Source organism: Anguilla rostrata, chromosome 6 (genome assembly GCF_018555375.3).
Source record: "Anguilla rostrata isolate EN2019 chromosome 6, ASM1855537v3, whole genome shotgun sequence".
In the NCBI taxonomy this organism is placed as follows: Eukaryota; Metazoa; Chordata; class Actinopteri; order Anguilliformes; family Anguillidae; genus Anguilla; species Anguilla rostrata.
This window is the reverse complement of record NC_057938.1, coordinates 50003712-50029000: the sequence shown is the minus strand read 5'-3', so window position 1 is coordinate 50029000 and position 25289 is coordinate 50003712. Positions and strand designations below refer to the sequence as shown.

General features: G+C 41.6%; 1 protein-coding gene, 1 long non-coding RNA gene, 4 other non-coding genes and 1 pseudogene across 8 annotated transcripts; 5 read left to right on the top strand and 2 right to left on the bottom strand.

Moving 5' to 3' along the window:
- The first annotated feature begins 410 nt into the window (after positions 1-410).
- On the top strand, positions 411-498 carry trnay-gua (transfer RNA tyrosine (anticodon GUA)). The gene is given in 2 exon segments: positions 411-447; positions 463-498. It is a non-coding gene; the product is annotated as a tRNA-Tyr (tRNA).
- Positions 499-847: 349 nt separating this feature from the next.
- On the bottom strand, positions 848-919 carry trnaq-cug (transfer RNA glutamine (anticodon CUG)). Its single transcript has one exon. It is a non-coding gene; the product is annotated as a tRNA-Gln (tRNA).
- A 2398-nt stretch (positions 920-3317) lies between these two features.
- On the top strand, positions 3318-10880 carry LOC135257523 (uncharacterized). The gene is made up of 3 exons (XR_010330666.1): positions 3318-3828; positions 4014-4099; positions 9305-10880. It is a non-coding gene; the product is annotated as an uncharacterized LOC135257523 (long non-coding RNA).
- Positions 6762-6952, top strand: LOC135258389 (U2 spliceosomal RNA). Its single transcript, XR_010330981.1, has one exon. It is a non-coding gene; the product is annotated as a U2 spliceosomal RNA (small nuclear RNA).
- A 976-nt stretch (positions 10881-11856) lies between the features above and the next one.
- On the top strand, positions 11857-12020 carry LOC135258390 (U2 spliceosomal RNA; annotated as a pseudogene).
- Positions 12021-13970: 1950 nt separating this feature from the next.
- trnal-cag (transfer RNA leucine (anticodon CAG)) lies at positions 13971-14053 on the top strand. The gene has a single exon. It is a non-coding gene; the product is annotated as a tRNA-Leu (tRNA).
- A 399-nt stretch (positions 14054-14452) lies between these two features.
- Positions 14453-25160, bottom strand: tdrd15 (tudor domain containing 15). Of its 3 annotated transcripts, none has more exons than XM_064340327.1 (6): positions 25025-25160; positions 24367-24421; positions 23469-23530; positions 16161-22519; positions 15771-15799; positions 14453-15620 (listed from the first exon to the last, which is right to left on the bottom strand). In XM_064340327.1, the coding sequence occupies exons 3-5, from the start codon at positions 23498-23500 to the stop codon at positions 15786-15788; spliced, it is 6405 nt and encodes a 2134-aa protein (XP_064196397.1). In that variant the 5' UTR covers positions 23501-23530; positions 24367-24421; positions 25025-25160; the 3' UTR covers positions 14453-15620; positions 15771-15785. The 3 variants fall into 3 exon arrangements, with proteins under 3 accessions (XP_064196397.1, XP_064196395.1, XP_064196396.1); XM_064340325.1 differs by having other exon boundaries at positions 14453-15439; XM_064340326.1 differs by lacking the exon at positions 24367-24421 and having other exon boundaries at positions 14453-15439; positions 25025-25141.
- Between the last annotated feature and the right edge of the window lie 129 nt (positions 25161-25289).

The following is a 25289-nucleotide window of genomic DNA, read 5'->3' as shown; positions in this document are numbered from 1 at the left end:
CTCTTGGTAAATTGACAAATCTGTGGTGATTACGAAAATTCTAACATCGTGTTTTCACAAGAACACATCATTCGCAGCCATCATAAATAGATAAAATCCTTTATTGACTTTCTTTGAAAATGTTGAAATAATGTACGAGACGGCGAAAGTATTAACTTATGTTTGGCTTGGAGAATTCAGTTGCAAAACTATGAATAGGGCTTTTATGCAATGGTGTTTTTGCCGTGGTTTCCCAACTTGTGGTTTCTGGTTGGGACTTGTCTGCCATCCAAGGTCTGTAGCCATAATTTAGCCCTGGCTTACCCGACCACTTTGAGGACCAGGGCCTGCTTTGCTGCAGAAACACTTTAACAGTGCCAGGGGAGTGATTCCATCTCGGTTTACACACGTTGGTGTTTGTTTATGTGTGCCCTTCGATAGCTCAGTTGGTAGAGCGGAGGACTGTAGGTGTGCCTTGTTGAAATCCTTAGGTCGCTGGTTCGAATCCGGCTCGAAGGAGTGGCTTTTCTTTACAAGCAGCATTCAGTTATAATATGTGTTTCACAATTAACAATATCAAAGACAATGGTATGTATGAAGGCCGTATGGATCGTGCTAAGCACCTGAAACAAACTAGATTAATGAAACGAATGTGAATCATTTCATCTATGATCAGTCACAGTATTAGGATTTTCACTAACATCAGCAACTAGACATAATTAACTGCCTGTACACTGGATGGTATTGCCTGTATACGTACACTGGAGAAGGACATTTTACTGTGGCATATATGCACATTTCTTCCAGTTATGTCACATAATTATTCATGAAAACACATGATATGAGCATCAAAAAGTTGCCAAAGCTCAGGTTCCACCGAGATTTGAACTCGGATCGCTGGATTCAGAGTCCAGAGTGCTAACCATTACACCATGGAACCCCACATTTGCTGTTACTGCTGATGAAGGTGGCAGAGAGACATTAGATCAGCCGACAACGACAACAAGGTCCAAACACAAACAATTGAGGAACTGTAGATACATAAACAAGTTTCTTTATCTTGTTTTGTTCAAAATACACTAAAAAGTGTTATGGAACTAAATGGTGAAACAACAGCCATTTTAGATTCACATAACCAATTAAATGGACAGAACCCCCAGCTGGACCAGACTCTGTCTCTCCCTCCACCCTGAAGCACTGTGCCGATCAGCTGTCTCCGGTGTTCACAGACATTTTTAACACCACACTGGAGACATGCCACGTACCAGCCTGCTTCAAGACTTCTTTACATTACATTACATTACATTCATTTAGCAGACGCTTTTATCCAAAGCGACGTACAAAAAGTGCATTTTCATGATCGTAGACAACTGCTGAACACGGGTTCAGTAAGGTACAATTACTTATTTTGTAAAGCTATTTCTAGCCAGACTTCTACCATCATCCCCGTCCCCAAAAAAACAAGGACCCAGGACTCAATGACTACAGACCCGTCGCCCTGACCTCTGTGGTAATGAAGTCTTTTGAGCGCCTTGTACTGTCCCACCTTAAAACCATCACGGACCCACTCCTGGACCCCCTGCAGTTCGCCTACAGAGCCAACAGGTCTGTGGACGATGCCGTAAACATGGCCCTCCACTTCATCCTCCAGCACCTGGACACTGCAGGAACCTATGCCAGGATCCTGTTTGTGGATTTCCGCTCCGCCTTTAACGCCATCATCCCGGCTCTACTACAGGACAAGCTCTCCCAGCTGCACGTGCCTGACTCCACCTACAGGTGGATCACCGACTTCCTGTCTGACAGGAAGCAGCACGTGAAGCTAGGGAAACACGTCTCCGACTCCTGGACCATCAGCACCGGTTCCCCTCAAGGCTGCGTCCTTTCCCCTCTACTCATCTCCCTGTATACAAACAGCTGCACCTCCAGTCACCAGTCAGTCAAGCTCCTGAAGTTTGCAGACGACACCACTCTCATTGGGCTCATCTCTGGTGGGGATGAGTCCGCCTACAGGAGGGAGATTGAACATCTGGTGTCCTGGTGCAGCCAAAACAACCTGGAGCTCAACGCTCTAAAGACAGTGGAGATGGTTGTGGACTTCAGAAAGAACCCAGCCCCACCCGCCCCCATCACCCTGTGTGACTCCCCAGTCGACACTGTGGAGTCCTTCCGCTTCCTGGGCATCATCATCACCCAGGACCTCAAGTGGGAGCTGAACATCAGCTCCCTCACCAAGAAGGCACAGCAGAGGATGTACTTCCTGCGGCAGCTGAAGAAGTTCAACCTGCCAATGCCAATAATGGTGCACTTCTACACCGCCATCATTGAGTCCATCCTCACCTCCTCCATCACCATCTGGTACGCTGCTGCCACTGTCAAGGACAAGGGCAGACTGCAGCGTATCATTCACGCTGCTGAGAGGGTGATTGGCTGCAACCTGCTGTCCCTCCAGGACCTGCACACCTCCAGGGCCCTGAGGCGGGCAGAAAAGATTGTGGCCAACCCCTCCCACCCTAGACACAAACTCTTTCAAACACTCCCCTCCGGCAGGAGGCTGCGGTCCATCAGGACCAAAACCTCATGACACAAGAACAGTTTTTTCCCGACTGCAGCTGGCCTCATCAACAAGGCCCAGGACCCCCACTGACACTGTTTGTTATCCTGACCCCCACGGACACCAAACAGACATAGCACCTGTACTTATTCTAACACTTTGTCCCCTTGCACTATTGTTTATTGTTTACTGTTTACTGTTTGCACTATGTTTATGTTATTGCACTATGTTTATTTTATTTTATTTTATTTTATTTTATTTTATTTTATTTTATTTCATGTTCACTGTTATGCATCACCAGACCAAAACAAATTCCTTGTATGTAAAAACCTACTTGGCAATAAAACCTGATTCTGATTCTGATTAAATAATCGATACCAATAAGAATAGGCCTAGATTTCAGAGGGGAACGCAGGGGATACGTCCCCCTCAATATTTAGAACACATGCATTTGTCCCCACCAATAAAAACTGAATTTTGTGTTTTCCTTTACATAAATAAAGACATTTCCACCATAAATTGATGCAGAAAAGGCACAAATTGCTGCATAAAAATTCACCAGAATGCAGGAAATGAAGTGTTTGATGCTCAAAATATCAGCGGTATTGATATCTTAGAATGAGGAGGCCTTTGTTTACAAACACAATGGAGCAACCAAATTTGGGATATCTGGTGATTTAGAGATATTATTAAATTATCATTTTGCATTTTAGACAATTTTTTTTAGTAGCCTATCATAGGAGTCTGGTTCATATAGGCCAGTGGGTGAAGTACAAGTGCAGAGCTATAGTCTAATCGGCGCTCTTTCCACTTTCTGGACTAGTGTCGCGTCAAAAGAATTCCATTCTTCTAGACCAGGGAGTTTACATTAAATAGCCATTAGGTGGCAGTAATGGACATTTTGAGCACCAGTTTGACATTTTGCGATCAGTTTGAGAAAAGCAAGGCAGAAGTTCATTAACAGCAAACAGCCCCTTTCTATTTTAGTTTTTCAAATCCGATTTTCTTCGGCTGGTGTCCTGTCCTCTCTGAATAGCGTTGTACATAAACCGCAAATATTAGCAAAGACATTCTTTTAATTCGTTTATTTCAACAGAGAAGCGAAATGTCTACAACACCGGTTCCTTGACTTAGGCCTGCAAAATCTTTGAGTAAAACAAGTGAACGGAGTGGCTAAAACAAAAACAAACAAAACAAAAAAAAAAAAAAGAAAACTTTGAAACGACATTGGCTGTGTGCGCACCAGAGACTAAAAAATAGGTGCGCACACTGACCGCATGTGTAATTAGTTGCAGGTTTGTGATTGCGCGTTTTCTCTGCCATTGTTTGACAAATTAATTCAACGTTGGCTGATCGGTTAAACTTTTTATGGTCTTTCGTTATATATATTCACTTTATTGACATTAAAGAAAATCATGTTTTGGTATTTAGGCCAACATTTATTCCCTTGACGTGAAAAGCACGTTTAACTCTGCTTCAGAGGGCCTATTGATGCGAATAAGGCTGCAGTAGGCTATTGGATTCAGGAAGTTCTCTCCGCACGCCTTTTGTCGGGATCTTGAGCATGTAAGTAAACTGAACATTATTTCTTGAAGGTATTCGGTGAAAGTGTATATCTTTTCCATTTGTGTATTTGGTACGATTAAGCAAGCGGGCAGCTAACCGGCTAGCTGCTAGCAACAAACGAAATCATGCGCTCGAAGAACCAAGTTGGTTTTTAGTGACCTTTGCCTTCAAACGACAATCTAATGTGAATTTAATCACTCATTCAACTATCCTGCGTGTAGCTGCAGTTTGTTGGGTGGGTTACGGCAGGTTAACTGGAGTTTGGGTCCAAATGCTATCGATAAGTTTAAATGTTCATATTCAATGTCACTTTTCAGATAATCTTGAAGGTAGCATTGGAAGTCCCCTTTGTTCTGTCGATACTTTTAATAGGTATCATATAATATCATTTAATAATTGTGCTTTTACGATGCTCGCCGCGCTATAGACATTCCGTATTACTGCAATGTTCGCAGCCAGGCCTAGCTATGTGTAGGCCGTTATTCTGGATGTAGCCATTGTTCTCGAAAGAAATTGGATAGTCGGGGGCCTACTCGTGTTACTTTCCTCTAGAAACACGCATGTTGGAGTTTTTGAAGGCCCAATATTTTTGGAATTGAAGATCGAATTTGGACTGGAGAGTCTTTTTCCCTTCAGTAGAATTAGCATTACACTAACGTTGAGGTTGCCAAATGCTCCTGTGACTATAGAAGATGCCATTAAGTAAATAAGTAGACCTAATAAATAAATAAATGCTTGGATACTCCAAAGGGGTATTTCTGATTTTTTGGTAAGTACTCATGGATGTAAATGAGTATAACTGATTATTTCTGTACTGTTTCAATGAGGATTTCCACTTTTTTTTTTTTTAAACATTTGAACCCTTCTCCCTAATGTTGACATTAGCTGATAAATTCAGTTACCTAGTCAGTGGTAGCATCTATGTAAATTAATTCTGGGTACACCATTCTTGTCCTTACGTTAGCTGTATGAAATACTTGTTATGGGTGAGGCTGAACAGAGAATACAACCCTAGGAGTGAAAGACTGAAACGAAGCAAAATGCCTAAGCTATGTTTTGTGCCCAGAAGTGCTTAGACCCATTGTTTTCCTTCTGGTATTTTCAAATGAGACAACTTAGTTTCCCATATTATATAAGCCCATTCGGGCTGGGGATTCTCATGATGCAGGACATCTAATGAAAAATTAAAAAATGAAATATTTGATTTTGTGCGCAAATAGTTTTTGCCTGGAGTGGAGGCACAGTGAAAATATCTTTTGAAAGCAACGAGATGGCAGTTTTGAGTTTGTATTTTTGTTTTAAAAAATAGCCTTTATATTTATTTTTCGATAAATGATCAAGTGTGATTAATCAGAACGCACATGGGTTTAAAGGGTACATTGTGCACCCCTTAATCTCATACCAGACTTGACGTATTTTCTTATCTTGTTGTCAAATTTAAAAGTTGTATAATTGAATTAAACTTCAGATGCGATTCCTCATTTCATCTGTACCCTTCTTAAATAATTGTGGCAGTATTAATGCATTTCAAACAGATTTTGGTGGGTTTATAGGATGTGTATGCAAGTATTCTGCATCTGACTTAATCCAGCATTTGTTGATATGGATTGTTAAAGATAATTTTGTCCTTTTGACTAGTTTAATTGCTTGCTTAATTGTGTGTTTATGTTTATCCTCCCCTGGTTATCATAAAAACTATGCACTTGTAAACAGTCCAAGTGACTGCAGTTAGCGGCAGCGGTTTCCAGGGTAGGGAAAACCTGAGTCGTAATGGCACTTTTTACAAAAGCTGTAGGTAGTAGTAATATCTGTTACTTTTTTTATTATTGGTATACGTTCATCTGTTTGGTTTCTTATTTAACGTTATTTTGTAAATTAGAGAAACGATTGACATGTCGCCCGAAGCAGTGTAGTTGTTGCGTCACCACGACGATCTACTAACCGTCCGCCAGGGGCGCTTGCACCCAGGTATACCTATTCGGCGCCATTGATTTAGAAGGACATTTACGAATCGAGCTTCTAGAAGTGTTCTTTCTGTGTATTGATGCGAACTTAAAATAAAATTGATATTAGGTCAATGCACGTGAGTAAAATAAATCTGAAGTTTCTGCATTTGTAAAGAGTGAAGTTGTGTTCGTCGTAGTGAGTTAGTTTACTGAAGGTCCCGGTGACAGCACGTCGGCTTATTGTCTTACGACGTGACATGTATAACATTTTGTGTGTCGCAGACATCGTATCGGTCGGAATGTTTTTTTAATCAGTGGTTGTGTGTTGAATGAAATCCGCTGAACACGCGAGCTCAGAAGCAGCAGCAAACCCGGAGCGCCTCAGCCTGGTTCATGCGATGGTGTGCCTGTGGTTCCTCCTCCTCTGTCGTAGTTTACTGGAGTGACGTATGTTAAGAGAAAACAATAACACGGACTGTGTGATTGGTGGAAATTGTTTACGCATACATTCTGATGCATCATGGGATCTTTATAAAAATATCAAACAATAAAAAATATACAAGATCCAGTTCTGTAAATGCGCAACTCCGCCATAATGTGTTATTTAACAGTGTTCAGTTATCGGGATTGTGAAGAAATGGAGCCCAAGTATGCCATCCCGTCACTGTAACGTGTGTTTCCTGCAATGGCTCGCCTGACTCGAGGACTCGTTCAGTATCGCTTCTCGGCCTTTTGGCTAAGATCAAGTGTAGTATCTGTTCTTATCAGTTTAATATCTGATACGTCCCCTATCTGGGGACCATATATTAAATTGATTTTTGGAACAGGGAGATGGAATAGGGGCTTGCTCCGTCCACTCCACGCATCGACCTGGTATTGCAGTACATCCAGGAACGGTGCACTCCCCACCAGGGGAAAAATTGTGGTTGAAAATAAGAAGCTGTTAGTTCGCGTTTTTACACCAATGTTGGTGTTGGTCGCTGTGAGTGTATAATTAGTCTTTCATTTCATAGATATACTCTCTGAAAGTGAACAGATTTAGGATACTGTAGGGGGATTCATTTTCTATGTCCCGCTTTTTTAATTTAGACATTCCGAACATTTTAAGCGTCATGGGCAAAAATGTTTTTTTTTTTTTAATTAATATTTATTGGAATGCTGCAAAACAGTGTTTCTTAACTTTTGGGGGCACAAAATGGGTTGTAATGAGCCCGTACTCCACTAGGCTACAGTCGTATGTGTATTTGGTGGGTCCTTGCAAGTTACTAAAGCCGCGTTTCCACCGAAATTACCCGGAACTTTCAGTCCCAGGAACTACTTTACCAGGAACTAAAAGGTTCCTTCAGCCAATGGTTGTCTGCGTTTCCACCGGGGTCTAAAGTACCGCGAAGATTAGGCAAATTAGCCCACTGACGTTGTCGTCGGTCCATCTGTCATACGAGTTCTTCTGTAACCCCATACTACCACCGAAGTAGCCTACATTATTTTCTAATAACCGGGACAGCCCGGAGGGGTTTATTCCACTTATATAACGGGTTACCAACAATGACTATATATGGTTACTTTTGTATTTATTGATTTTACATATCCTCTCAAACACATTCATTAACAGCAGAAAACATGCACACTTGTAAACAATTAGCTGTTTATTACTTTCTCGTCGTCAATTCCATATAGGCTAATCGCAAAATGACAAGAATAAAAACGAACGAAAACTCGGACTTGCGTGAAAATGTAAATTAGTAGTGGTACAGCCACCGTTTGATTTCCTTCGAAGTTACTGCTAGCCGAGCAGCGAAGTGTGCCCTCCAGATGCGAACCATGCACCATAAATGAGTCCATAGTCTTCCTGGTCTTTTCGTGGAATTGAAAAATGGCAGTAAAATTGAGTAAAATTACGGCAGTCTGAAAAAGCTAAAGGGAAGATTACTAGAATTAACCTGTTATTTTACCCGGATAAAAAGTGCGGAAGGTGATTTCCAGTTTGCTTGTACTGTATCACCAATGTTAATTATGCAGAACTACCGCATACCTCACATAACTGTATCAAACGTTTTGAGTCAATTACAACGGGCTAACAAAGAAAATCCGGAAGAAAATATTCAGCAACCGAATTAATCCGTTTGAATGTTTTGGTAGCCTACGTAATATGCTGTCCCAGCACGAATGCTTAGCATTTTATAAAACGAATACTAAAGCAAGAAAAGAACAGAAGAGCACACGTTATAATTCCAAGACGTTGATAGGCTATAACCAAACGTTGGCTACTGCGCCGCATAACATACAAGTTTGATTTGAAGTTATTATGAAAATAAATTGGTTTGCCGCTGCATATTTTCAAACATGGCGGGTAATGGCGGAAAATAAATACAACACAAACGCTACGAGTACTCGACCAATCAGAAATGTTCAGCGCTGCAAGCTCCACCCAAAAGGTTCCTGTACTTTCGGAAAGTACTACCCCCCGAGCAGGAACGTTTTGGGGGGTAAAACAAAGCCCCCAGAACTAAATTTAGACCCTAGTTCCTGCGGTGGAAACGCACTGAGTTCCTCAAAAGGTTCCTAGTTCCGGGGTATAGTTCCTGCGGTGGAAACGCGGCTAATATTTGTAAATTTGGGTTCCGATATTTAAAAAATGTAAGAACCAGTGTTATAAGCCAGCATGCAGAGTGACGTTAACTCAATCTATATCAAGCTCCCTCATGTGGTGAGTGTGAAATGTAGAATAGTGATTATGGAACTGTTTGTGTGTGTGTGTGTGAGAGAGAGAGAGAGTGCTTGTGTGCGTGTGTGACAGTCCTGGTTCGTGTGGTTGGGATGGTGTGTCCCCGATTAGTCCACAAAATATTAGTCTTGTCCAAATAACACAATGACAGAAATCGGCACACGGGGAGACATTAGATGAAGGATCGTTCTCGGCCTTTTGGCTAAGATCAAGTGTAGCATCTGGTCTTATCAGAGCACAGCTAAGAGCACTCTGTTTTCTCAATTATGGCCCGAGGGCATTTTACCGGCCTGTTGGTGCTGGTCTGAGGCACACGTTGCGTTTTGCGTCGAAGAAAGAGGAAGATATTATGCCCAGGGGGGATTTTGTGAAGAAGGTGCTGGGTGCTGTGGTGAAGGTGGATCCTGTGAGGGTGTACTGCCTGCAGCAGAATTCAGCTGTGAAGGCGTTTGATGTCTCCTTCATTTCTGGAGTGGGGTTTGGTGTGGCTATATAGAGGTGAGTGGTAACCACCTTGTGGTTCCTCTTCTCCAGGGACTCCAGCAGAAAAAAGGACCAAGGCTCCTCTTCTGCCTTCTCTTTACATCTCTTCCTGGCCAGATATGGGAAGGTGCTGCCGGGGGTTCGTTACCTGCGGGACAACGATGGGATCTGGACGGGGAAAAGGCAGTTCAGGGTCCTCCTGAATGAAGACCCGCAGGGGTTTGACGGGCTAGAGCACTCCCCAGCTTATTTTTCCATCAGGGCTGAGAGGGGCTACCTGTTTTCCTTCGGGCAGCCTAGTTTCTGCAGGCAGTGCCGGAGTGTCGGTCACATGGCAGGTCCGTGTGGTCAGGCGGTGTGCAGGAACGGTGGGGAGAAGGGGCACGTGGCGGTGGCGTCCCCCAAGCCGAGGATGTGACACAGCTGCGGGCGGGCCACGAATTCCACGACTGCCCTGGGAAGGAGAAGGGGAGGTCCTACGCGGGCGTGGCGGCTGGTCGGGAGGGTGCTCCTGGCGAAGGCCCTCAGGACCTGCGGCCCCTGGAGGAGGTGCCGGGGGAGGTGAGAGCGGCGCAGTAGGAGGCGGCGGTGAAGCTGAGGAATAGTTTTTCCGCGCTGGAGGGGAGCGAGGGGGAGCCTGGGCCCTCAGGGGTTACGGGCACTACGCGGGAGTTTCTCAGCGGCCGGTCTGAGGGACTGGGTGCAGGGGGAGCGGAGTCCCCCATGAGTGAGGAGCACTCCTACAGTCCGCCGGGGTCACCCGATGACGCCCCATTCCTTGTCTTGGACTCTGGGGTCTGTGGAGGGGGCACACTGATGTAAGTTTTGAATTTTTTTCTTCTTTTTTTTTTTTTGTATGTTTTAATGGATTTAATTATTGTCACTGTTAATGTTAGAGGGTTGCGGGCTGGGGGGAGGGTGGTAAAACTTTTGCAGTATGCGAGCGACACCACCCTCCTGCTGGAAGATGAGGTCAGCCTAAAAAGGGCTTTAGCGGTTATCAGTTTGTTTTCGAAGGCCTCAGGTTCAAAAATAAACCTGAGTAAATCCACGGTAAAGTATTTTGGGGAGTGGGAGGGGAGAACAGGAGGTTTATATGGTTTAGCGGGGTGTCCAGGACCAGAGCCGCGGACACCGGGTCACTTGTCCCGGGCCCTGGGTCAAGGGGGGGCCCAAAAGGTTTTTTTTTTTGTCCCCATGTAAATCTGACGTGAATCTAAATCTATGGACAACTTCAAAGCATTAAAGTTGGGAATGATTACATGTCTCAGTGTGTTGCTGTATTTCATCTTTTGCACACGGGGGGGGGGGGCTTTTGTGATCATCTTGTCCCGGGCACGAGCGAGACTCGCGTCGGACCTGTCCGGGAACGTTTAGAGTTTTGGGGGTTGATTTTGGGACGAAGGAGGAGGTTGAGGAAAATTGGGCGGGAAGAATTTGTAAAATAAAGGGTAAATTGGGGCTGTGGCAGACGAGGCAGTCAAGTTTTGAAGGGAAAATTTTAGTTGTTAAAGCGGAGGTTTTGCCGTCACTTTTGTTTTTGGCATGGGTTTTTCCTCTGCCCCCGAAGGGGAGGAGGACCGTGCAGGAGATTGTGTTTAAGTTTTTGTGGGGGGGGGGGGGGGTTATGAGTATATAGCTAGGGATTTAATGCATCAGAGGGAGGGAGGGGGGTGCCTCATATTTCGCTTAAATCAGATGTGTTCGGTTATGTTGGGATGTGTGAGGTTATCACAAGGCCACCAAGACATCCGGCATATTTTTTTGTTAGATTATGGTTATCCATTTGTCTGAGGTTTCTGGTGGGCTGGGACAACCACTTCCCAAAAGCAGAGCGCTTGCCCCCGCACGACCAGCATATGGTAGAATGGACTGGAAGGCACCCTGAGTGCAGGGACAGGGATTTGCTTTTGGACCACAGGGCATTCTATGCTGCCCTGGTGGATAGGATTTGTACAGTGAGGGTGTGGGGGGTAGAGCAGGGGGAATGGAGGTTGACCCAGATGAAGGGTCTAGATAACAGGTTTAAAGACGTGAATTGGTTGGGGGTACACGGTAGTTTGCTGGTGAGGGATGTGCTGTACAGGCACTCCCTCACCAGGAATAAGTTTTGTCCACGGTAGTGGTGTGTGGGTGAGGAGACTGTGGGACGTGTTTTGGGAATGTGTTTTTGCTCAGAGGGTGTGGGGGGAGGTGGGGTTGTTTTATTCTTTGTTGAAGGGACTTTGTTATGAGGGGATTATGCAGGGACTGAATCAATTTTGGTGGTGGTTTATTTGTTTGACCAAGTTTTGCCTGCGGGTGGCAAGGGGGGTTTTAGTTAAGAGGAATGTTGTGTGGGGGGTGGGACGGGTGGTGGGGAGAATAAGGGGGGAGGTACAGAGGAGGTTACAGTGGAATGTAACAAGGTGGGGGTACCATCAGGCTAAAGAAAAATGGATGGTTTATATGAATAATTTAGATGTAATGGGTTTTTTTGTCCACTAGATGGCATTAAACACATTTTTTGTGTTGGAATGTAAATGTAATTGTATTGGTGTAATTGTAATATTGTCATTTATGGAAAGTATGCAACTCTGATGTATGCAACTAATGTTTTGTGGATTTCTAATAAAATATTTTTTAAAAATCTGTTTTTATCAGTTTAATATCTGATACGTCCCCTATCTGGGGACCAAATTGAACAGGGAGATGCAATAGGAGCTTGCTCCGTCCACTCCACGCATCGACCTGGTATTGCAGTACATCCAGGAACGGTGCACTCCCCACCAGGGGAAAAAACGTGGTTAAAAAACATAAACCGTTTCCTTATGGTTGTACTGTGTACAACAATGTTAGGGTGCTTTTGGTTGTAACAGCAAAATTTGTACTTAATTATTTCATAGATATTATATATCCTCTTAAAGTGAGCAGAGAGGCTTTTCTTTACTCTCTGTTCGAGGAGAGAAACTGAATTTATACAAGCAGCAATCCTGGGGACCCAACACCTATGGCCAAGTGCAACAATGATTTTATTTGACTGCTGAAAGAAATGACAACCTAATGAACATGCAAGAAACCCTTCTGAATTTAAATTACGGAACCAAAATGTTTGCGGCAAATGTCCTATGAAATCCAAAGGTTAACATCACTGAAATGACAGCATACAGCAGTGGTCTCCGACCCTGGTCCTGGAGAGCTACAGGGTCTGCTGGTTTTCGTTTTCGCCTTAAAATCAGCACCCAATTGAGACCCAAGACACCAGGTGAGTTGAGTTAATTGTGTAATCAACCGCTCTAATTGATTCATGAAGTGTAGAGTCACTATGAAAACCTGTGGCTCTCCAGGACCAGGGTTGGAGACCACTGGCATACAGTATGCGTTCATCATAAAACTGGTTAGGGTACACACCGCATATCAAACTGGTATGTACAATTGCTGAAAATCGAATGTGGTGAATTTTGTGGTAATCGGAAAACTGTTCAGCATGAGATACGTATGAGCGTTTTCTATTTAATTGTCACAAATCATCCTCCATATGTAATGAGTTCGACATATACTTGTCAATAGCAAGTATAATCAGGCCCGAATAACACGCCCACAATAGCCTAGCATACAAAAACTGCTTACATGATTAACTTGGATATTTTATCGAGCAAAGCGTTACCTATACATTTGTTTTTTTTATAGCTATGCCTATACGCCTAGTTCATGGTTATTCAAAGGTACACGAAGTGATCGCTACATCTAAACCACAAGCTTTAAAATGTGTAATTTGTAGTAAAAACCATGGGGCACGGAGTATTTCTTTCAGCCAGTTACGCTAGGTCAATGAAATGTTATTTTTCGCCAGTCATTTCCTTTTGATATATGAAATAGCTAGTGACTACGTATCTGACATTGGCGTCCATCTAACAAACGAATACATCCAGACGAAAAATATACTGAAGTGGGCTAACGCTAGCACACATTCGTAATGTTATTGTTGGCTAGATGAGCTAAACACAACTCAATGAGACGAGCTTATTAGCTAGCTCACTATCTATTTAGAATGAAGTTTAGAAATATAAACTACGTATAGTCTAGTTAACGTTAGCTCGAGTACTGAAAAAAACTGTTCAAACTAAATATCAAAGCAAGAATAAGATGCAACTAAGTTTAACCACTGTTTCGATTCATAAAACGAACTTGTGGACTTAAATAACACCGTTAACTTGGTTGACAATGTTCAATAGCGTTTTGGTTGTACCAAACTAGCTAGCTATTTCTGATAAAATATATTTGAAGTTAGCTATTGTCGACTACTCGGGGTTACACGCTTGTAACGTTTTCCCAGTTATCATTCAGTGAAATTTGCCGTGATCTTACCCTACCGAAGCAGGAAAATAAAACAGCGATGTACCTCATTCAAGATTGGTTAATTCTTGGTCGACATACGCGCTCTGGTTGGCCGCGTCCTTCAATTCTTGGTAGCGAACGGGGATTTGATTGGCTCACACTACCAAAAAGTACAGACTCACGGTTTCCTCGGGGAGAACACGCTGTCTGGGTAGAATAATGTTATCACAGACAAAGGCAATGGGCCTACAGTTCTCGTTTCATTACAAGTCATCAATGTGATACGTGCAATAAATACTGTACTTAAGTAACTTAAGACTCACATAGTAATAAAACAAATATTAATGTCAATTTGAGGTATGTCTATGGATATTTACAGCTTTAGTCCCCTGTTTATTGAGTCAGGATGGCCGAGCGGTCTAAGGCGCTGCGTTCAGGTCGCAGTCTCCTCTGGAGGCGTGGGTTCGAATCCCACTTCTGACAAACAAAACTTTTGGATAGTGCATTTACAATGAACGAATTGTATAATCTCTCCTGCCTGAATATACAATGATGTAGGCCAAGGATATATGGCATACTCTGTTTTTGTTGTGATTGTGTGTTTGACATCATTTTTAGGGTTGAACACCTCTTGTTAAAAAAAGCTCAGCATTAACTGATTTCATTACCACAGCCAACTTATTTAAAGTGTACTATGGCAATACAAGAAAAATATATATTCAACTACAGTTTTCTACTAAAGATATAATTCTGCTACCTATACAGCATAGTAAACTTGTGAATTTGACAACTGCTTCACTTTTCCTGAAAAACCTGGCATGTCTGGTTATAGAATAGTTTGTTTTCAATAATAATATATAAAATAAGAAAAAAAGCCAAGCATAGTATATGAACACCCAGTTCTGGTTCTTTACTCCCTTTGGCTCTGAAGAATCACTGAACAGTCTTGAGCAAAATATCTGCTGGCAAGTAGTGCACATTACAAACCATTTAAGAAAAAAAGAAAATCAGTCATTAAATTGCTTCTCATCTCCAAACAAAAACATTTTAAACATCTCACTAAATCAAAAGTTTTTCCACCATCTAAATGCCATTAATTAGTATGCAAGTGTGTCCAACAACACTTCAGTTCAAATGTAAATTATCTTTAAAGCAATACGTGTAACATGAAATTCTACATTGGTATGTTCTTGCATAAACTATCACAAAACACAAAAAACCAACAAAACATCATTGACAAAACAAGTCATTATCATTCAGTATTGATAAGCGCACACATTTTTCCATGTTCATTAAAAAATACCCCCAAAAATACCATAAAGCTCCTTCATATAGAAAATAAAAAACTAAATAAAAGGCACAGTATGTTATATGTAAGCACTATTTAGTATGCTTTGTAAAACAATTTTACTGTTAAATTAAAAAAACATTACTTGTCTGGTGTATGGTGAAAATTTGTTTTGAACAGCATTTTTCATGTACTTGTAAATCCATCAGAAGACACATTTCACACAAATGAGAATTACATTTTGGGTTTTGAATAAGATGTTATTCATGACTTTAACACATGCTACATATCTGAAATGTTCTAAAAGTATAGGGCCGCGAGCAGGTATATTAAACAGTACAAATAAACCAAGTGTAAAAATAAAAGCTCTTTTTCATAAAAACAAAAGCTGCAGAGGTGCCTTTAGGTCAAAAGGAAAAGGCATTTTTCTTCAAAAGGAAAACAATATAACCAATGTAACTGTTATACACATGACACAGTCAATTACATCCTTTATATGTCAAAAGTAATGCCCTGACATATCCGGATTCCTCTCACATTTCCTGCTGTCCCAATGAACACCAGAATCCACCCTCCAAGACCTACAATGTACCATTTTTAGAGCATTCAACTATTTATACAGAATTGAAATTTTACCATTTAAAAACCTGTTTCAGTTAAATGATGTGTGTTGTGTATTCAACCACACCTGGATAGCCACCTCAATTAACCAAACCAATTTTCTGCATAAATGTGCTCCAGAGAGAAAAATTAACCTGACTCCTGCAAAGGGTGGACATTATTTGATTACTTGTCATAAAATGTTTAAATGTCACAACTATTGCATCTTCAATAATTTCAAAACATTTTTAAAATGAGAATTTGGCCATTTGGATTCCGTATTCCCTTACATAAAATCCCAATGACACTCACCTTAATGTACGCAACTCACATCTGAATACCTGTGAAAAATATTTACATTCCTTAGTTGCTAACAAGGAGACAAATGGAACAATGAACATTCACTTGAACAACAATAAATGCACTTCTCACAGAAAAGTGAATCTTACTGACAAAACCATTAAGAGTACAAGAGAGCAAATGACACCTTCAAATAGCTAACTTCCTTGTAAAATCAGTAGTAAGTAGTAATAGTAGTTAAAACACTGACATTGATGTATGCTTGGCATTCAGTTTGCCATTTCTATTCCAATTACAATGACTTCTCAAATCTCCAAATGAGTTCCCAATATTAGATGCTATCGTTAAATGCTCTTTCACATGAATTTTAAGAACTAAGTAACAAATAAATGAAGCACTTACACTTTCCTTTTCCTGTCATTTGTTCAGTCAGTTCCTTGCTCACGGTTCTTTCAGGACTGAACTTGCCATTGGCAGAGGCTTCTTCCCCTCTTTGTCTCGCTGGATCTTGAATGGTTCCTTCATCAGACATCTGGGTCTTGGAATCATCAGGGGTGTGTCCATTCTGCTGGTCACCATACTCTTGTCTGTGCATGATTCTGTCAAATTCCAATTCTGTCAAGACCGATACATCTTTTTTCTCCGCAGGTTTCAATTTTAGGGTGCTCCTGACAACCCTGGGGTTGAATTTCAATCGTGAAACTCCAATTGGGCTCAGCCCAGGTTGCAGTCTGAGTCCAAGCATGCTGTCAATGTAAGTGGCGTACCCAGCAGCAACTAACTCCATGGCAACATTTACACCACTAGACACAATGTCCACTTCCCACTGTGCCTCAGAAACATACTGTCTGAAGTAGATAAGAAGGCTCTTTTGGCAGACGCGCTCCTGAAAGAACACAACTGCTTCGTCAGTCCAGACATCCACCCCGGCAGGCTTGACTCCTCTCAGAACACAAGGGTGAGTAACTTTTGGCAACTTGGCCAACTCCTCTGGAAGTCTTTTTAGCTGACCACGGCATGTGCAGGGCAAGCATGCGCAATGTCCATAATCTACAAGGTTTATCACCACAGATGTGCTGTCAACATGAACAATCTCAGCTCTACACCATTTCTTTTTTGTTTCACACTTCACTAAACAACCTGTCCCTGGAGCTAAAACTGCTTCAGGCACTGAATCCAAGTCCTCCGGAAGAGTCTCGAGAATTGTGGAGACTTTGCTCATGACAAGAAGCATGTCTTCAAGCACAACATGGAATTCACATGGCGCAGTAACTGCAGCAGCAAAACCTGTGTGTCCCAAATCCAATTCCACAGGAGCTAAGGACAATCTCTGGGCACAATTAGTCTCATCCACAGATGTACTGTCCATTGCACTGTGTTCAAGACAAGTTTTTTTATGTTGCTGGAGAAGGAAAATCCCATTTATCATGATTTCCACAAACCAGATTTGGGAAGTTTCAGAATATGATACAAACATGAGTTTAATTTTCTGCTCAACTAAAGGGTTGAGTGTCTCCTTTAACATCTCAATGGGGCAACCTGGGTCATTCCACTTGCACAGAACAGCCTGTTTGGGAATCTGCTGGAGCTCTGTGCAGAGCTCTTTGATGCAGTCAAGAGAAACAACCTCTGTGGTGCCATGATCTACTAGGAAGACTGAACATTCTACCTCTGATGCTTTTTGCACTGCGGCTCGGTACCACTGGTCACTTCTGTTAGACTTCACCAAGCATTCAAGTCCTTCTTTTATATCCACCTTTGATATAGTGCTAGCGTTTAATGACTGTTCTGCAACGAGTGTGTCAAGCAATGCAAGTAGTTTCGAATTTCTGTGAAGTTGGACATAGAGATCTCCATTCTCTAAAAAAGACAGAAGTGTACCGTTTTCAGTCTGGCCAGCTGTAATATTTTGATGTGGAATGTGCACACACTTTGTTTGTTCTTCTGTGGCTTCACAGATGTGCTCAGAAGGGCTATGAACAGCTTTCACATGTGAAACCATCGACTCTGGGTTAACTATTGACATTTGCTTTATTTTATCACCAGAGTGGTGGAATGGTCTTAATAACTGTTTGCTAATTAGTGCTTTGTGCTTACGCTGGCAAATGTTTTTAATATGCTGCTTTTTGAGAGCAACATTTTTGCTTGACTTCAGTAGGAAGCTGCCTTTTTTCCGCTCTGTCAGGGTAAACACAGGGTCCACGTCTTGCACCGTTGGGGAACATTGTGAGGTTACATCAGGCAATGTTTTCATTGTTGCATGATGTACAAAATGCTGGCTCATCTCCTCTTGGGCACATTCCTCAGCATTCTCTGTGGATCTACTTGCCATTTCTTTGATTTGTACTCCCAGTGTATCCAAGCAACAATTATGTGCTTCCTTTTTGCCTTTGGTCATGTGTTCAGGCACAGGTTCTTTTTCAGTTTCAAGTGGATTACAATCCTCTTCACCTATTGAACACTCACTAACACCACGTAGTGATGGGCTCACTTCACAAATGTCAATGCTCACTGCCCACTGTGGTCCGCACTGTCTGACAAATTCAACTCGAAGTGGTTTGCCAGCTACTGCAAGTGCGAAAGAGGTGTCACACCCCAAAGTTTGAGACCTTTCTTGTAAGCAAGGTATGCTTAATCTTGGCTGTGTCAAAAAAATTCCTGGTAGTCTGCGAGCATTTTTACTGTCAACTGTGGCTTCATTTCCATAGTCAATAAACTCCACCTTAATTTTGGCATCGCTGACATTTATTGCAACTGCACGGTACAGGGCTCCATCCTCCTCATATTCACATGCAATCACATCACCAACATTAAGCTTTCCAGTTATGTTTTCCATGGTTTCTTTTAGCTGTGCATCATTGAGGTCTTCACCCATTTTTAGAATGGCTTGTTCATCATCTTCCATTTGAATATAGAAGCTGGTGACAGTATTCACATGGGAAACAAACCCAGTGCCTCTAAAGCCAGGTTTCACTTTTGACTCAGGGAGATGGGAAAGATTTGGCAAAAAATGGCCAGGTGTTGGTTGTTTCAAATGTCCACATGACACTTTGATTTTGTGATTCTGAACTACAATGGTTTCGTTGGCTTTCAAATGTGTGTACCCATTTCTCCGTGTTTCGAAATGACATACACGCGATTCGTTTTCTTTCTGGGAATTTGTGGAATTGACTTTAAGTTTTGAGGACTTTTTTGAAGTCGTCCTACCTGACATATGACGAGTCCTAAGGCAGCTTTTATTTTTTTCTGCCATTTTCTTTGCCTTCACAGCACTCCCCTCTCTAGTTTTGACAACAATTTTCAGTGCCTCTGCACCTTTACCTATTTTCTCACCATTTTTCACATCTTGCCCATTGACACTAGTCTCTTCTGTATGTCCATGTTTTGCAATGATTTCTTTGACTTTCTGATTTACATGAAGACTGCCATCAAACAGGTCACAGAGGATGGTGCCTTCTTCATCTTTTCCAACAAAGGCAGCTTGCACCAATTTATTTAAAACGGCCTTTTCCAGCCAGCAATTCACATCTGCAAGCAATTCCCCTTTTGGTACGTCTGAGAGACTGCATCTCAGCGCTAGCATTGGTACGAACAGTAAGTCAGTGGCATGTCTGGGAATTGGGAGAACATTGCATTTTTCCACGACTTGCATGTTTCCATAATCAACGAAGAAAACATTGAGATGCAAGCTTGACTGAACAGGATAGGCTAGACCTCGATACCACTGACCATCCATAAAATATTTTGCCAAACAAAGCCTTCCGTGGGCTGCCGGTGGTAACGACTGCATTTCACCAGATGTTTTTTGGGCTTGCTCCATCAGATCATCCAGAAATGTCCCAATTTTGTCTAACTGGCAATAAATCTCCCACGGACTGCACACATGAGTGACATGCACCTGCTCTTTGCTACCAATGTTCACGTTGAACAAAGAATAGGTGTAGGAATAGGGATATACTGATGGTATAAGCTGCTTTGGTGACTGAACTTCTCTTGCAAGACCGGCATGAATAAGGAGCTTTGTTGCACTCGTAAAAGGCGTGTGGAGGTCAACAGCATTGGACAACCCTTTACTCTTGACAACAAGCTGTGTATATATGGTGCATTTCAGATTCTGCGAATTGTCTTCTGTGAATTTCTTCAGAATATTGCTTGCATTTATATGCCAGACACCAAGACTAGAATCTCCAGGTTCAATGTTGTAGATGCTGCATCTAAATGCTTGCCCCGCAAGTTCAAGGTACTCTGCCTTTATAGCACGAAGGTTGCGAGTCTTCTCTTTCACAATCACCCCAGTGTCTACAAGGATCACATCAAATTCACCATCTTGAGCACAGAGGATACAACCCCTGTACCATTTGCTATTGGATGGGCACTTAACAATACAGCACGCTTCATTTTGCTGCCAGGGATCTGCATGTGTCTGATAATACCCCTGTATCTTTTCCATCAATTCGTCAAGCTCGCTCAACTTGCTCTGAAGTTGGCACCAAATATCTGAAGGAGAATTGACCTGAGAGCATCTGACAGCTAGCTCTGCTCCAGGTTTGAACGTCAATACTTTGAATGAAGGAATTTTGGCATGGATGTTTTGTTTTGGTAGCTGTGTTGTTGCTGATACAGGTTTCACTGTATGTTGAGCAGGCAATTCACTGCTTTTCACATTCTGATAGATTCCTGAGATTCCACTTGAATTTGATTGAGACCCATTCCCTGGTCCAGAATCCTTGCAGGCTCTCTGTTCTAATTTCCCAGCCTTGGGTCTGTCAAACTGAACAGGTTCTGGGAATAAACATTTCCAGTACTCAGCCATTTTGGCTTTTGTCAGGAGCAGAGCAATGCTTACCTTTTGATTACCCCTCTCATATAAATCAACCACATACTCGTGTTTCCTCTTGTGGACCACATGCACAAGGAGTGCTTTATTTGACACAATTTCCCTGAAGTAATTTGTTGCAGAGACAGTCCACACATCTTCCACAGGAACCACATGACTAAGGGAACATTTCAGAGCAAACGCAGGTTCAAGTTCAAACCTTGGGGGCAAAGTTTTGATCAGCATGTACGGCACTTTTTCAGTGTTCCCAAAATCTATGAAATACACTTCTGCTCCATTTTCAATCATTTCGATCACCAACGCTCTATAGTAATGCATATCCTTTTCATACATCGCACAGCAGAGTGCACCAGGTACAGGATTTTCTAGAATTCCCTCATCCAGTTTTAATCCCCTGAAGTATTCACTCATGTCTTGCATCATGTCCTCAAAGTCACGATTGCGCTCCTCTGTTCTCAACCAGAAATTTGTTGGATTCAGAACATGCTCCACAAAACCTTCAAAGATGCAGTCCTCCTTTATTTCCTTCTGATACTTTGCATTGCTGGAAATGTGCTCCTCTGTTTCACTTGTATATTGCAGAAGAGGGCGATTTTGAGAAGAATTTTTTTTAACATCCTTAGCAGAATCATTTTTTGTTGTCTCACACTCTGGACTCTTTGTTTTCTTCACATCAACAGTGACAGCATGCAATGTAACAGAATATAGATTCTGTTCAACATTAAAAGAATCTATCTGGATCTCCAATTCGTCACCCAGCAGTCCTGTCTTTAAGTAATTCAATTGCTTTTTCAGGACTACCTCATCTTGTTCACTTAAACAAGACAAGACACATGGAAAAGCTGCGATTGGTACAGAGAGAAATTCAGAGGGAAGCTGAAGGATATTTTCAACTCTTACAGATTCACAGTATCCGTAGTCCACAAACAAGACTCTGACTTGGGAGTTCACAGGGAGGTACTGCACAAAACCTCTGTGCCACTTCTCGTCTTTCCCTTTCACTGAACAAAGCAGCCCCAGATTTCCAATGTTCTTATCTGAAAATGCTTTGCTCTTCGACTCACAAGCAAGTGACAATTTGCCAGACATCTCTTTTAGATCCTTCTCCATACTTCTTAACTGACAGTAAAATGCACGGGGGTTTACTGCAGCTGTTACTCTTGCCCTTTCATTTTTTCCAACAGAAAGTTTTGGGCTGCAAAATGACAGTATATTCTCAAAGCCATGCGAACTTGAATGTTTGAAAGAAAACTCCTGTCCAATTTGCTTTTCAATTAACAAATCTGGAACAGATTCACTGCTTTGTTTAAGTGGTACTTCCGTCAACATTTCCACAAGCAGAAGGAATGTGTCCCGATCCGCATGCTTCCCCAGGCCCAGTTTCATGAGATCTTTGTTAACAGCAGGTGCTTCCAAAATCAGGACTTTGTGTGGCAGAAGGCCTTGGATGTACCCTTTGATTTCACTTCCAATCAAAGAAGAGAAATAGTTCACTACCAGAGAATGCCAGTGCTTTTGTAGTGGGAGCACATTTGCAAAAAAGCCGCAGACAATTTTAGGGGGAAGCATAAACAAGTCCTCAGAGGCAGAAGCCATATGGTTGGCATTAACTGTCAAAATATTGCCATGGTCCAAGAGGAACACGTCATACAGATTGCTGTGTTTGTTTTGAACTCTTCCTCTGTACCAACGGCCAGAGAGGACATCTTCTACCAAACAAAATTCACTGATTTCCACCAATGTTTTTGTTTTTGGTGCATTTTGTATTTCCACTTGCAATATGTTGTAATCCAGCTCACAGATAGTCAAATATTGGCCTTGGAAATGCACAAGTGTATCTTCTGGGTTGCAGTCCACATGTGTTAGCTTTAGATCCACAGGCCATAAGGCACATGGTGCAGCAAGATCAGAATCCGCCTGTGTCCTGCAATACATACAGTGATGTTAGGGAGACTTGTAAATTTAAAATTTAAGTTAAATACTGGATTCTCTAAAAAAAATACAATTGTACAAAGAAAACAATGAGTAGAGAATTTAAGAAAATGTAACAAATACAAAATCTTTAGCCAGGGTGATTAACAAAAAGGCTCAAACCCACAATTTTGTAAGCTACCCCATTAAGCTTTTTTTTGTATGCTCTTTCCCACAGTATTTCAGGAGGGTTCCCATTTATACAAAAGATCTCCCACAAAATCTTCAATATATGCTGCGCTTCATGAGCTGACAATTTTAAAGTTACTATTTATTTTACTTTTCAGTTAAAAAATTATGAAAACAATTAATCAAGTGGCCAAATACACTAGTTTGATTGGTTCATGTTCAAACTTGAAAAATGTGTTTGCATATGGTGTTAATATTTTTTGCAAAGGAAGTATTGCTTTGATGTCCTAAAAATCAATTATCTTATTCCTTTTGGACACTTCAGAAATATGATCACAAACTTTCCCATATTTGTTTGCAGCTGTTTTAACTGATTTCTGCTTTGTTTAGTTTTTTAAAACTATTTTTGCTTTATTTTATTCTTCTTTTTACTGAAACGTTATTCTCTTGTAGCCCTGGAACATTATAAATCTTTGATTTTCACCATTTCATTTTGAATGCAGTTTTTTATTCCTTTTGTTTCTATTTCTTTGATTTCTGTTTTATATTGCTGTAATCTTGGCATAGAAAATGAGGGCTCGCAGCCTCAATACGTCTATATTAGTTGAGTAGTCGTTCTGGATAAGAGCATCTGCTAAATACCTGTAATGTATATTAGAAGAGCTAAATAAAGGTTGAATTAATGATGTTATTCAGTCTGGAATCAGCATTATTAAAAAAACCGTATAGCAACAATCAAATAACAGCACTTTATGCAGTTATGTTCAACATACCTTTGGCCTCCAGAAGCCAGTCTTGAAAGCATTGTAGCAGTTCAGTAAGCAGTTCAGTAATCCTAAAAAGAAAAATGAAACTCTTACAACAATTGATAAGATATTACCAAGGCAGATAACACTTAAATTGTTATACCTGCAAAAATCCAGATTCTTCATTTAAGCCATCTTCCTTATCTTGTCAGACTGTCACCAAGCAAATTGTACTGGTACATTTATATTGTAACACTAAAGTGTAATTATAAGCAATTAAAAAAGCACGTTAACCCTTGAATTATCTGATGTAGTTCATCATTCGGTCAAATACAGAAAAAAAAGGATGCAGCTATCGCTACAAACGCAGTAGACGGTATGACAGAAAAAATTGAGAGTTTGGGGGGGGGGGGGGGGCGGGATGCTGAATTTATTCGAGTCGTCGCGACCAAGAACACCAAATTATTGTAAAATGGCTAACTTTTCGATTGAGTCAAGCGTAGCAAGAACTGACAACCGAAAGCAAGGGTAAAAAGATAAAGGCCGCAGGCTTTTTAGACGTGTTGAAAGATGTTGAAAACAAATGATCGTGACGAGTGGCCTAACTCCAGTGCTGCAACCACTGAATTGCAAGCTGATGCCCGCTTGAGAGTCTGTGTGAAACAAAGCGTTTCCCTTCTAAAGTCTAGTGTTTCATTAGTTTAGCAAAAACACTAAGCCAGAATACTGTGTTACGGTTTAAATGTTTCTCAAAAGAAGTTACCAAGAACTGTGGTAAAGCGGTTTAGATTTCCCAGGACATAATGGCATTAGCTGTATACCCCAGTATAACCAAAATCGTGAACACTCAGCTAGCCAATATATTGCTCAATACCCGTCCACAAAACAACAATGGGGATTGTCATATTTATTTTTTTACTCTTACCTTTCTTGTAGGAATCCGCATTATTTGTTCTGCAGATTAGGCACAATATTTCCGACTAGAAAAAAAAAAACATATTTAAAACAGTTTTGGCAAATGTCGCTGACCACCTGGCTAGGGTAGCTAGTCTAAATTCCAGGCGGCCTTCAAGGTCACCTCGGCCATGGCTAAATTATAGCTACTAACCAACTTTAGCAACGTGTCCCACTCTCTACAGCAGTAAATAACGCAACGCAACGGTGCATTTTCTCGAAGTTTAGAACACTGATTAAGTGGCAATTAAATTACATTATTTAGTTAATCCACCTGAGATGTATAGCATTTGCTAGAAAGCTATCTAGCTAGTTTTCGGCTAACGATCCTGGAATGTGCATCGCTATGAAATAGCGTAAAGCAAAAAGGATTAACATAGCTACCCGTGTGTCCTGTTTTCTAACTGCACAGCTAGAACGATGACAAGCTTTGCCAAGCTGCAAAATTATGTAAACTTCATGTTGTGATGCTGAAACGTCAATGGCTGCGCCAAAAATGTATGCACAAAAGGCGGGAGTTAGCTTGTCAGAGCATACCAAGCTGGCGCTCTGAAAGCAAGTCTCAGGCCAAAAAACTGCATGTGACACGATTTATTTTATTATTATTTATTTAAATCACTAATTATTACCTTATCTTAACGTGCAGTTCTCTCTTGTTCACATATAACGGACAGGCGATATAGCTGCATCGTCTCTTTGCACAGGACAGGTAAACAAGTTTGCTTGTTCAGTGGTCTGTCCGCGTCGTTTTTTTTGCCCAAACCACTTCAACGCAAACCACGCCCCGTAGTTGTAACGAACGTTCAGAATCGATTCCATTGGTCAACACGATGAGAGCGTCAACATTGCCGCTGTCCTGCAATTGGATTAGCCCACACAACGACCTGAATGGCC